Raw genomic sequence first — 14675 nt, 5'->3', positions numbered from 1 at the left:
ACTGTTTTCTTGGTTATAAAATAATATTTTGTCTATTCTGCTTTTCTGGCTCTGGATATAGGGACGAGTGGGTGGGTGTGAAGATGAGTGGGCGTGAGCTATTGCTTTTCTTCATCACTGTGAAAATACAAACTTTCTTTATATTCTAATAATTTTGCCTTTATCATGGAGACTAATTCTTCATCAAATAGCCAAGTTTGTGATTTTGAATATTTGATAGTACTCAAGATCCTAATGAATATTTTAAATCCACTCACATGGTTTTTTCATATTATAAAAAAATGGCAGTATTAATTCACTCTGAAATCACTGTGGGGGGGGGGATAAATATTTTAAATTTCTTTGAAGAGTGACAGTTGTAATGTGCAAAAACAGACAAGTAAATGCAATCCTAGCTCATCATTCATTGGAATTTTCAGAGAGGCCTCATCACATATTTTATACCAATGTTGTGGTAAAGCTTGGAAGCCGCCTGGAAAGTGCAATAGAGAAGGAATAGTTCTGATTAAACAAGTATTGAAGGAGAAGTAAATGAAAGTATCTGATTTAGACTATGAATCCTGTGAATGTAGATGTTGTGCTCCTGGTTGAATTAATGATAGATCTGAGAACCTCAATTCAGACACCCACCCATTCCCTTATATATCTACTCTTTACAGCCTGGAAAGACATTGACAAGTTTCTGACAATTTTCACACAAATTATACACCTCCTGCATTATGTAACCCGTCCAAAAATAATATGTACTACTCCCAAGGGTTAAATATTTTGCTGCTGTTAGTGAGTGGCTTATGATTTTTAGCGTTGCTGTAACATAATATATGTTTTGGAAGCCCTATGCAGGGTAAGACCTCACTGATTGGACAACTGGACAGTAATCTTTAATGTCATGGATGACATTATTAGTACTTCAAATTGAATTTTAATTTCCGGTCTCAAGGATCAGGTTTTACAGGAGATAAAGTTTCGTTTTTGCTCTGTTTAGATTTTTTTTTTTTGATCTTTTTAGGGCTGCACCTGCAACATATGGAGGTTCCCAGGCTAGGGGTTGAATTGGAGCTGTAGCTGCCAGCCTACGTCACAGCCACAGCAATGTGGGATCCTGTTGGAGACCACTGAATAGCTGAACTCTGCAGAAAGCAAATATCTGCTGATCCAAGTTCTAAAGTACAGGGTTTCCTTCAAAGATATTATGCATAAACTATGCTATTCTATAAGCAGCTGCAATATATGCACCAGTGTTGACAGTTTCCTTCGTTATTCACTAAGAGGTAGCCTTGTCATTGCCTATGCCTGCTCCTGCCCACTAATCTACATATGGCACCTTCCTTAATAAAAGTTGTGTGGGCTAAAGCCCAGGCCCTTTTTTGTTCTGTGGAACAGGGTGCCTCCTGGTCCCCCATTTTCTAAATGTAAAAGTCTTGTGTGTTTTGTTATCCCACACCGTCCCTCTTCCAGGATTCCCCATCGCCCTGCAGTGCTGGACCTGGCAGAATCTGAGTCGTGTCTGCCACCCATGCCACAGCTCACAGCAATGCCTAATCCTTAACCCACTGAGTGGAGCCATGGATCGAACCCACATCTTTATGGATGCTAGCTGGGTTCATTAACCACTGAGCCACGACAGGAACTCCCCTGGTTAGAATTTTTAATGCTATGATCATGATAATCATTGGGACTTCTCTTTCTATAGTTATTAGTGCAGAGATAGTCTAGGAATTTGTGTCCTCTCTGCTATCATAGAGAATGCATTCTTTTTTTTCCAGAAAAAAGAGGAGTTGTACTTTTTCTGATGTAAATGAATGAAAAATGTTCAGACTTTAAGGATGTGAAGAACTGTAAAGACAGTTGGAGGTAGTCTTCTTTAGTCATTGCATGATTCTTATCTAAGTGAGAAATAATAGTATTGTCCATATCTCCATATCAAAAGGTTTTTGAGAAGAATGTAAAGCTTTTGACAATAATGAAAAATGTGCTCAATTAGGATTATGTCAATATAGGCTTAGGAAATTACTGGTAAGTGCATTTCTAAAAGGTTGATGACTAATTTCTTTTTCAAAAAGGACTACTGGTAATATTAATAATAACCATTACTGCTTTTTTTCTTTTTTTTTTTTTTTTTTTTTTTGCTTTATAGGGTCACACCTGCAGCATATGGAAGTTCTCAGGCTAGGAGTCACATTGGAGTTGCAGCTGCCAGCTTACACCACAGCTACAGCAATGCTAGGTTCCAGCCATGTCTGTAACCTATACCATACCTGATAGCAATGCTGGATCCTTAACCCACTGAGCAAGGACAGGGATCAAACCTGGGTCCTCATGAATACTAGTTGGGTTTGTTACCACTGAGCCGCAACAGGAACTCCTAATCATTACTACTTATTAATCACATAACATTAACTTAGCCTAGCTACGATCTCTGAGCACATATTCCATCTATACCAATACCTATAGGCTGATGACTAAAGATTTTCTGCCTTAATTTCTCCCTTCACAAAACAAGAATGTGAGTAGCTGCAAAAAACAATGTTAACAGTAAGAGAATGGCACTAGAAACAAGATATTGTAGCATTAAAAGGAGTGCAAAGATTCCCACCACTTATCTTAATAATGTCCCCCAAATATACTGGGAGATTGAGGATTATTCTACTGTGTTTATCTAGTCTGTAACCTGTAAGCAAATAGATCCCATCTTTCAATCTATTTTATGTATGGCAGGACTGGCTACATAATTTGCTGTGTGAAATGAAAATGCAAGCTTCCTGTTCTAAAACAAGTAGGAGTTCATATGTCATCAGCAGAGCAGAAACCAAACATGGGGCCAGTGTGACTGCACAGACCACAAGGTTGGAAAGTTTAGCCTTGGGAAATGGATGGTGTGTACACACTTGTCATTTGGGAGTTCTTTCTTAAACACAGAGGTGACTCCATGGTGCCTGCATTACATATTGCATGCATTCTGGTTACATCATAGTTTTATACAGGTAATACAGTCATAGCAAAGCCATCCTCCAAAATACACCCTTCATGCATGTCCCAATATGTGGCATAGCTCATGGCACAGAGAGCCCTTACTCCTGTCAGGCCTTCCTGACAGGTTACAAGAATCCCTTCCTTAGCGACTCCTTATTTGATGCCAGCTCTGGAATTCTTTGATGTTCCAGAAGCTTCCATCTTTTTACTATTGTTGGTTCTTCTCCTTCTTCTTATGATTCTCTTACATGCTTCACTTATAGGTAGTGAAACCAGATAGTACAAGGCTTAGACAGAAAATTTGGAAAAAAATACAAACTTATTAGGAAGAGATTTACCCTGCATGTGTAAGGTATATTGAACCCACCAAGAATGAATAGCCCCATGTTACCTGCTTTATGTGGTTGCTTTGACTCCTGAGAGTAATCTAGAACTTGACTGTGCAGATGGCAGGTTCTGATGATTGTTTGGTTCCCTAAACTGGGGTAGATTTCAGAAATGGCTCTTATCTGTTACATGTAGTACACAAACAAATATTTGAGAAGATTCCATAGTATCAGAATATGCTTTAAAAAATAAAACATTAATGGCTGTTAGGATATTAGAAAATCATCTATAAATTTATTTCCAGACTAAAAACCAAATAGTTGTTGAACAATAGCAGTGATATAAATTTAGTTTCATACACAGTACTTTTTGTGATTATAAATAAATGAATCTATTTATAGATTATAAATAAATGAAAAGTTCTGGGTTACTGGGTTAGATGATACAGCTGTAGAAAAAATGTTACTCAGAAAGCTAAAATCTGAGCCAACTTCTTTTCTAAAGAGTTACAGGATATATTCTTCTCATAATAAGTGGCTTAAAATTATTGATTATTAAATATCATGATTGTCCATGAAAACCTCACTGCACTGAAGGATGTGGCTAGACAAGACTGGCATTTACCACTTCAGAGACATAGTATTAACAGTTTGCTGTATGTGTCTGTATAATATACAGGAAAATGCAAATCAAACCCAATGTATGGTGATTTTTTTCTAAATGTAGATAGCTTATGCTCAAGAGTAAAAAGCTATCAAAAGCCACAGAACTAGAAATCTATTATGTTTTTGAATGTTCTTATTCAAATTCACTTCTTTCCCAATTATTTTATTCTTGTAAAAATATGTTTAATAATTGGGATATTTGGAAATTATCTTTGCCACCTGCATTTCTGTGCATATTTTGTTATGATTTTTGCTTTGAAAGAGTGTTATTTATAGGATCACTTGTAAAGGGACAGTTATAGGTGTGAAAAAATAAGTGAGTAGCTTTGACTATCTGATTTCTCTCCTGAAAATTCTATGTTTTCTTTCAAATAACCCCACTAAACAAAACCATTGGAAGATGAGGCTGATCAGTGTTGTCTTTGCTGATTAGTTGAGATGTTATGCACCCATTTCCACCCTAATTAATGTGCAAAGTTGCAAACTCACTCATACATGTTGATTTTGGAGGGGAAATGCGAGATGAATAGAAATTAAAAGTTAAAACTGAATGAGTAGGAAAATCTTCTAAAATTTCATTAATATTTTATCTGTGAAACATGCTGTTACATATTCAAGATTGTCAATGATCAGTTTATAAAAAAAAAGTATTACAAATAAATAAAGGATGATGAACACCAAAGAAAAGAAGAAAGGAAAAGGGGTGGAGAAGAAGAGGGGAGATATGTAAATCCTAGAACACTTAGACAAAGATTGTTATGCTTGGTAGCAGTGAGTCTTGCTGAGATCAGTACTCAATTTTCGAGTTTAAGGGTAGTATGGAAGAGCAGATGTGAAGTATTTGTAGAATCGTTATGGTTTTAAGAATATTTACATATTAGTTATCAGTGAACCAAATGGGTATATGACTTTCATTTGGTTTTCATTGTGATATTTCAGGCAATGTGTAGATAACCAAAAGAGTCAATGAAGGAGTTACTTTAAAATGACCCTGCATTGCTGTGATTGTAGCAACAGTGTCTAGAAAAGTTAGCATATTAAAATAAGTGATTATTGGAGTTCCCATTATGGCTCAGTGGATTACAAACCTGTCTAGTGTCCATGAGGGTGTAGGTTCAATCCCTGGCCTTGCTCGGTGGGTTAAGGATCTGGTGCTGCAGTGTATGTAGGTCGCAGATGTGGCTTGAATCTTGTGTGGCTGTGACTGAACCTCGTGTGGCTATGGCTGTGGCATGGGTCAGCAGCTGTGGCTCCAATTCGACCCCGATCCTGGGAACTTCCATATGCAAAAAAGTGATTGTTAAAACAACAACAGTGACATACTCAAGGATAATTTAAATGCTTAAAATATTGAAAATATTGATATGTGTATTTGATAGCTACTGCCCAAAACTAAAATATATGCTGGCTTATTAAGAGGTTTGAGTGTTATTTAATTTGGAATCTCGGAGCCAATAACGCATAGTTTAAATTATTCTTAAAGTATTGAAAGATTTTTCTCATCTCTTATCCACTCCTAGAATAGTTACCAAAGTGGAGAATATTGTGAAGAGTAGGGGAGGCCTAAGCATAGCATAATGAAGGCTTATACCTTACACTTAGAGCTGAAATCAAACACACACAGACCATTACTGCATGTGTCCATTGAAGAATCAATTTAAATTGGCAGCTTTTAAAAACATTTTATAAACTTGGAGGGTATAAGAGCATTTTTATGCTGAACATAAGGGAAAAAATGTTTATCCCAATTCGTTTACAGTTATTTTCTTCCCAAAGAACCATCTTCTATCAAACAATCCAGTTTTGCCTCTGAGAAGTCCATGATACCAGAGTTCCTGTTCCTCAGGTCTGAGCCACTGGGGGTTTAAATTCTGACTTAAATTCTAAAAAAGTTAGAATATGTTTAATGAAATAGATTAGACATTTTTCAAACAAAGTTAATAAACAGAAGGGTTCCAGGTGGGTAGGTAAGATATTTTCTTCATCAGGAGTAAAAAAAGTAGAAGAAATGATTAGGGATTATTCTAGATTCCTAATGTATCTACTTAGCAAAGATGGCTTCATATTGTTAGTTTCAAGATCTATTTAGAGAAATATTAAATACGTATATTTTCCTTTGATATTATTTTTGTGTGCATATACTATGTGTATTAAATTTGTGTCATTTTATATATTTACATTTGGCATAAAGTAAATTTTATCCCATGATTAGATGCTATTGACTAACATTTATTTAATAATTAAATAGTTATTAATATAAAACAACTAATTTATTGCAACAGTGGCTATTGAGCCAGGTTTTCCTATCAAGCAACATGAAGTTCTGAAATCAGTTTCTCATTCCCCTGAAATCTTAAGGGCTATTCAGATTAAGTGCAATTGATTAGGAAGAAACAACAAAACATATCAATATTTTTAGTGTCTTGATTATACCGTCATTCTCATCTTTAGTACTTTTTCTCAGATACTTTCTACAGTATCTCTAAGGTCATCCAGCAGTGTAGTTTGAAGTGGCATTTGGCTTATTAACCATAAATATCTCTCATTCTTTATAGAATATTTAGTTATTTTGCTGGAAGAGAGGTAGTAGGGACCACAGCTGGAAGGTATGTGGTGACTTCACTAGGTATTACAGTGTTGGAGAGGGTGAAGGAGAAATGGAAAAGTTCATTGTCCTATACTTGAACAGGCAACCACCTGTTCTTCTAGATGAATACATTGTCTTTATTATAAGTTGGTATTTCCTGAACTATATTTCCATAAAACCTTAAGATAATCTTCTCTCTCCACCTGCTCTTCTACATTACAGCGTTTTCTGTGTTTTGTAATGTTGCATTTAATTTTTATATCCATTTGGTTTTAAAATTTGTATACAGACAAAACAACAGGGGGCAGCAACTCAAGAGCTATTTTCTTCCTGTATCAGTATTCTTCAGTAGTATAAATGCAGTGATTCATGATGCATTTTACTGGGATTTGAAATTTTCCAGGAGTCATCAAGACCGCCCTTCCAAACATGGATAGAGAGGCTAAAGACCAGTATTTGCTTGTTATCCAGGCAAAGGATATGGTTGGTCAAAATGGAGGACTCTCTGGAACCACGTCAGTCACCGTGACCCTAACTGATGTCAACGATAACCCGCCTCGCTTTCCTCGAAGTAAGCTGTGCTGTTGCATGTTGTAAGCGCACTCACTTTCTTTGCCAGATTATAAAAATGTCTTTAAAAAGGAGTTTTACCAAACAAATGATTATTTTAACTGTGTTCTCTCACAATTTTATTTTATCAGGGGTATGATTTTTCTTTTTTTTTTCTTTTGGTCACACCTAGGTCATGAATTATACGTGCATCACAGCAGTGACCTAAGCCACAGCAGTGACATTGCCATGTCCTTAACCCACTGAGCCACCAGGGAACTCCAGGGTCCTGGTTTTTAATTCAGTAATATAGAATAAGAGTATTGAAAAAAAAAGCAATCATATCTTTGTATTATTTCTGTCAAATATGTTTTTTCTTTTGTTCCCATTTTGAATACCAGATGGTTATTAAGTTTTGTTTATGCATTAATCCTTTTATTCGAAGACACGCTACTTTATACATCCTGTAAGTTACGAGGTTATTGCTAACTAGTAACATTCAAATACACTTCATGAACTCTACATACTAAAAATAAAATTTTGAACTGTATTTTTCATTCCACTTTTTTTAAACCAGTTCATGTACATTGAAATTCCTTTTGCTACCTATCAAAACATTCAATGCAAACATTCAGTGTTTCAAAAGAAGTCACTCCAAAGAACCAGAAAGCGATATGCCCTCAATTTAGTTTCTTTGACCAAAGTGGCCTTTGTTTTAACCAAGTAAAAGGAAAAAAGAATTCTTCTTAGGTAGAGGTGTTCTGATTGTAAAAATGCATTTCATCTCATTCTCTTTTTGGTTTGCCCTTTTTTCTTTTTTGTAACTGTATGTGGTAATTTTTTTTTTTTTTTTTTTTTGGTCTTTTGTCTTTTTAGCGCCGCACCCGTGGCATATGGAGGTTCTCAGGCCAGGGGTCTAATTGGAGCTGTAGCTGCCAGCCTACACCACAGCCACAGCAGTGCTGGATCTGAGCCGCATCTGTGACCTACACCACAGCTCACAGCAACGCCAGATCCTTAACTCACTGAGTGAGGCCAGGGATCGAACGCTCAACCTCATGGTTCCTAGTTGGATTCATTTCTGCTGTGCCATGACAGAAACTCTAGTATTTCTTTAGAATACTCAAGAAAATGAGGAAATTGTACAGACTACAATGTCTTTAAAGTGCTTGTCTGATAGAAACTGAGCTGCCTTATGAACAGATCTTAGAAGCTAATAATGTCAAATAAGGACATTTTTTCTGCACATATATGAATGTCACCCTGTTTTCCTTCAAATACTGCTTCTTGAGATGTTATATTTTTATTTTACACATTTGAACAGACATTTTGATACCTCCTGGCAAAATAAAATTACCCTAAGTTTAGCATTAAAAAACAGACCGTGCTTAATAGTGTTCTTGATGGCTTATAGCGGGAAGAACTTCCCTTGTGGTGCAGTGGGTTGAGGATCTGGCATTGTCATTGCTGTCATGTGGGTTTGATCCCTGGCCCAGGAGCTTCTGCAGGCCTTGGGTATGGCCAGGGGGAAAAAAAAGAGAGAATATACCAGACAAAACAATTAATGTGATTATATTTGGCTCCATAGTAGAATTAGTTGTTTCTTTTTTCTTTAACTAGAGCGATAAGAATTGACACTTTGAATTTTTCTGGTTTCACTTGTCATGATTTGATAAGATAGAGCATAGGCTTCCTAGCTTATGCTATGCTCTCCTACTTATTAAAGTGAAGGAAGCCAAAAATATGTCATTAGGTTTTTCATTTTGGCTGGGATTTTTCTCTGTTACTATTCTATAAACCATGAAATATTTGGTTTCCTGAGGACACTTATAGATAAGTGAAAGGGGTCACTCAAAAATGATAAGTATATGTTGCACTCATTTAAAAAATAAGTAATAAATTTATAAAATGTAGAAAATTGCAAATAGCACAATTATCAGCCTAGAATGTAGTCCCTGCATGTGGATACATTTTCCTTTCTCTGTTCCTCTCCAAGAGAGCCTTTCTTTTCTCATCAGAAGAAAGTGCAAATGCACCAAGGTTAGTAGCCAAAAGGGAATGGAAAAAGGTGGAGGAAGCAGGAAAAAAAATAGATGATTAGAGAAAAATGGTAAAGGGGTGGTGAAGGGGCATTTCCAAGTTTCAAACAGATGGTTCAGGTACTTCATCTGCCTCCCAAACTTTTTTTTTTTTTCCTCTCTCTTGAGTTGAGGGATGGTGAACAGTTTTTTACAAAAGAAAGTTTAAAGGAGTCATTCCTTTTTTTGCTTCTTTCCTTCTGATCACATAACATTGCTGTGCTCTTGTACCAATGTGCCCCAAATCAGTTGTACATGAAACCTATCTAAATAATCCTTATCCTTGGTAAATTTGTGAGCTAAAGAAGACTACTGCTGGCTTTCATCAACTTCCTAGTCCAGTTTTCTGAAACTTATTCAGTTAGGCTTTTTACATACTATTAATATAAATTCTAACCTTAAGTGAGTAGAACTATTTGGGCTTATTTTTTGCCTATTTAAGACCTAAGCTCTATTTTAATTTTTTAATACTTATATTATTTGCATTAATTGCATTTCAGTTATTTATAGTCAATATTCAATGTTCATTCTATTTATAATAATTTAACATTTATATATATTATTATGAGTAGCACATTCTCACCACTAGAGATAATCAGAATGGAAGTTCTCTTTATCCCTTTCCCCAGGCCATCTGTTTCTCCTTTTACATATTATTATCTACTTATTACCCTGGAATTCTTGAAGCTCTATGAAACAGAGCCTATCACTTGTCTCATATTGCCTTAGCATTTTATCAAAAAATAAAACAGATTAAACAAAGATGGAGAAAAATAGCCAACTGATTAAATTTTCATTGGTTAGTTTGGTGTAAGTTTTCGTTCATTTCTGGTTTTTAATTTCCCAGGGTCGTACCAATATAACGTCCCAGAATCATTGCCAGTGGCTTCCGTTGTGGCCAGAATTAAAGCTGCTGATGCGGATATAGGAGCTAATGCTGAAATGGAATACAAGATTGTGGATGGTGATGGATTAGGGATTTTCAAGATTTCTGTTGACAAAGATACACAGGAAGGAATCATTACTATACAGAAGGTAGTATTTTCTTGATTTTTATTTCCTGTGAAGGCAGTATCATAGAGATTACTGAGAAGTGATGTCTAATTTGATGGAAGAATGTATTAGACAAATTGAATGGTCGTATGGAACTATTGGTGTTTTAATTTAAAACACGCACATTTATTTTCCAGTGTCAGGATTGTAGGGAAAGTTGAGTAACATTTATAATCATACTCTGTCTGTTCTGTTCTTATCCCCAGCACTTATCCATAGCTCCATAACAATAGGCATAATGGCAAATGTGCTATTTTAAGTGACCTGCCCAGAGAGATGAATATGCTTCTTTGTTGGCTCTTTCAATAGTGAAACCCTAAAATCAACCAAGAGTCTTTGTAAGCAACTGGACAAGCATTACACATACTTGAAAATAATATAAACTTAAGGAGTTCCTGTCGTGGTGCAGTGGTTAATGAATCTGATGAGGAATCATGAGGTTGCGGGTTTGATCCCTGGCCTTGCTCAGTGGGTTAAGCATCCGGCATTGCCGTGAACTGTGTGTGGCTGTAGCTCTGATTAGACCCCTGTGGTGTAGGTTGCAGACGCGGCTCATTGCTATGGCTCTGGCGTAGGCCAGTGGCTACAGTTCCAATTGGACCCCTAGCCTGGGAACCTCCAAATGCTGCGGGAGCGGCCCCAGAAAAGGCAAAACAACAACAACAACAAAAAAAAGACAAAAAATATATATATATAAACTTAGAAATAAAACCCAAAATGTCGAAGACTTGCTACATTAGCATCTCTTCCTTTTTAACATGTACACTAATTGAGGTATTTGAAAAATTTTCATAGAGCATGGAAAGTTGTGAAGCTATTATAATCCAAAATAAAGATTATTTGCCATGGTATATTTAACTTAGCTTCCAACACTGATTAGAAATCGGGGAAAATGCACTGTTTACTCCCTCTGCTCTATATAGACATGATCTTTGACAAATCTTAAAAAAATAAGTCAGAAGGAATTGTTCCAGAATATGGTCTTATTTTCTCAAATATGTGAAACACTAAAAATTAAAACATATGAAAATATCCACACTCAAGGTACCAGGGTTTTATGCTAGTCTGACAATCCAGGTGTATAACTCTGTAATTAACACTTCTCAGTAATTAACACACATCAATAAAGAAAGTTGTATTTTAGTTGTTATGGGAAAACATATGTTTGATTTCAGGCCAATGGGTAAAACATTTCTGCAATTATTTCCAGTGGACAGCTGCTGATTTAGCTCAGCTGGTGACAATCTGTGTAAAAAAGTTTTAATAACTAGGATAGGCCAACTGTTGGTAAAATGTTTTGTTTTGTTGTCTAAAATAAAAGGAATGAAGTAAGGTGCTGCTCAAAGTTTTCAAAGATTTATCCAAAATCTGTCTGCTCATATTTAAGAAATTTTAAGTATGTACTGAAATTATTTTAATGAACTCATTTCATATGTTATAATGGGATAACATAATCATTGAAAAAGTATATAAATACAAATATATGTATATGTATTTGATATGAGATATTTAATTCGGTAATAGAAAAAAATGTTATACTCAATTCCTTGACATTATTTCTAGAAGTTTTAGAGAATTGTTTAAAAGAAACTAGAGAAAAATGCTTTTAATCTCACAGCATAAAACACATGAAAAAAGGTAAAATTATAACTTACAATTAACATAAATAGTAATTATTATTGTTTTAGATAGTAATATGGCAATACTAATAATCTACTGGGCTTTATTTTGAATAGTTTAAAGGTTTCATCTTACTTGATTTTGTAATATTTCATGAAGGAATTATTAGCAGAATGAACACATGAAACATTATAAAGTGTCCAACAAATGAAAAAAATGGGTAGTTTTTGATATTTCCATATTTTAGAATCTTATACATCATCAGAATGATGTGACATTGTCTTAGCATATTAACTAATAAGGGAAATGACTGTATAAATAGCATATGAAAAAGCAGTATCCAAAATTCGGCAAACCCTTTATTTCAAATAGTGTTGCATTTATATAGACTAAAAGATTGCAAAAAAAAAAATGCTAAAATGTTAACAGTAATTGCTTCTGGATCTTTCATGCTTTTCAATATATATAATATGCAATAATTATTGCTATAATTATTATTAGATTCATAAAAATATTATTAAGTGGCCAAACCAAAATATGTTTCATTAACAACACTTTATGATCTAATTTGAGTATTGATGAAAACTCTTGTCCTAATGCAGAAATAAGTCAGATATCAGTGGACTGAAATTTAGTGTATTGTTTAAGCTCTCTTGGGTATTAAAAAAAGACATTGTCCTTTGTCTAATAAATTAAGATTCAAAGGCATTCCAAATCCTACAAACATTTTGGTGAATGGTATTTTAAAATTTTGATACTAGAGATTTCCATCCTATGCATAGCCACATGGGTGGTTTTATACCTTATAAATTCTAAATAATTGATAATTAAAAAGATTTATCAATCCATCAATATATGAGAAGTTAGCTAAATGTTTTGATAATTTATGCTAAATATGAGATCAAAATCATGTTATTTTCAGTTTAAATTATTGGCAAGTAAAATAAATTTTGTTTCCTCCAGTATTCACATATCTTCTAATTTATGAATAATGTATAATTTTTATTTTTTCTCCTCTTTTTTCTTATATATATGTCAAGGATTGTCTTTGGATAATCAAGCACACTCAGTATATAGGAGAATATTTTTCTTTTTTTTTTTTTTTTTTTAGGGCTTCATGAAAGTTCCCAAGCTAGGGGTTGAATCAGAGCTGCAACTGCCGACCTGTGCCACAGCCACAGTAACGCCAGATCTCTGCCGCATCTGCGACTTACACTGTAGCTTGTGGCAATGCCGGATCCTTAACCTACCAACCAAGACCAAGGATCAAACCCGCATCCTCACAGACTCTATGTTGGGTTCTTAACCTGCTGAGCCACAATGGGAACTCCTATAAGAGAATCTTGAGAAACAATTTTACTGTTGTGGTATAAATAACCAGTAAAATATTAAATATTTAATAAAGAAAAGTCTTGTTCATTTTGAACTCTGTAAAGTGTAGAACCAAGTTGACTGGTTATCAAGGGTCGAAAAAATCACATTTAGGAGTTCCCGTCATGGTGCAGTGGTTAATGAATCCGACTAGGAACCATGAGGTTGCGGGTTCGGTCCCTGCCCTTGCTCAGTGGGTTAATGATCTGGCGTTGCCGTGAGCTGTGGTGTAGGTTGCAGATGCGGCTCGGATCCCATGTTGCTGTGGCTCTGGCGTAGGCCAGTGGCTACAGCTCCGATTTGACCCCTAACCTGGGAACCTCCATATGCTGCGGGAGCGGCCCAAAGAAATAGCAAAAAGACAAAAAAAAAAAAAAAAAAATCACATTTAGGTTATATGGAGAGCTTAAAAAACAAATCGCTTGAAGACCCAGGTATTGCACTCTAACTTGATTTTATATATCATTTTGAGTCTAGTAAAACACTCTGTTTATAGAAACATTAAGAAATGAGTAACACTTTACTACTTTTAAGATGGTTGTTAAAGTTTACTAATGTGGAAAATTGATCTGATGTTTGGAGAATGTGTTTACCACATTGGGGCAGAACCAGTAGATTCAGAAAGCAAAATAGTCCTTAGTAACAGACTAAGCAGTACAGTTCTGGAAAATTTTAATGATTATTAACATAATAAAATGCCATGTTCATTAAGACAAGATATCTGAAGCCTTGTTATGTGAAAAAAGTAAAATTTAAATAAATCTAGGGTGTTTATAGTGTTTGGATAGTATCTACACAGAAATAAGTAGAGATACAATCCTTTAGTTTTCTTCATGCTAAAAATCTTTGGTGTTAGCAAGTATTAATTACACTTTCCTCCTACCCTCTTTCTCCACAGAGTTCTGAGTAAATAATAGGTATTGGGGTAATTACCTGGTATACATTAGCCTAATTTTTATTTTTATTTCCAAAGCTCCCTCCATCCCCCAGACTCCTTTTTAAAATGATAGGTTTGTATTGTTTGCTAAATATGTTCCAGTGCCTAACCAACCCAACACAGAGTTCTTACCAGTATTGAAATAAACAAACATACAAAGTGGCTCCTCCAAGAGTTGATTAAAAATAGTGGAAATAATGTATTTACAGTTCAAGCCTAGTGATCAGTGAATATTTTTTCACTTGAAAAAATTGTTTATGGTATTATTAATCTATTTTTTGGATTAAAAACTATTGTTACTTCATAATTTTTTTTCATTTTCAAGCAGTTATTTTATTAATTTGTTCAGAAACTCAGTTCACATTTTATGTGCAGTGACTACACCTAGCACTGTACCTTTAGTGTTAGGTATTCATTTTGCATTAATCCAGGGCTGCTTCTGCTTTGAAACCTCAAGTAAGATTCATTCCAACTCCTTACATGGACAGCAAAGAACTATTTTTGGACCTAAGAAT

The 14675-nt window shown here is 35.0% G+C and overlaps 1 protein-coding gene across 7 annotated transcripts in view; it reads left to right on the top strand.

Moving 5' to 3' along the window:
• Positions 1-14675, top strand: part of CDH7 (cadherin 7) — a 140491-nt gene that overhangs the window by 65567 nt on the left and 60249 nt on the right. For 6 of the 7 annotated variants that reach the window (XM_021099453.1, XM_021099416.1, XM_021099464.1 and 3 more), the window contains 2 exons: positions 6956-7123; positions 10027-10214. In XM_021099453.1, coding sequence (XP_020955112.1) covers positions 6956-7123; positions 10027-10214 — 356 coding nt within the window. The remainder of the gene's footprint in view (positions 1-6955; positions 7124-10026; positions 10215-14675) is intronic. The other variant, XM_021099468.1, reaches the window with a different exon arrangement.

The sequence above is a fragment of the Sus scrofa genome, chromosome 1 (assembly GCF_000003025.6).
Source record: "Sus scrofa isolate TJ Tabasco breed Duroc chromosome 1, Sscrofa11.1, whole genome shotgun sequence".
Lineage (NCBI taxonomy): Eukaryota > Metazoa > Chordata > Mammalia > Artiodactyla > Suidae > Sus > Sus scrofa.
Note: the sequence above shows the minus strand (reverse complement) of the source record. Positions and strands in the feature narration are given on the sequence as shown.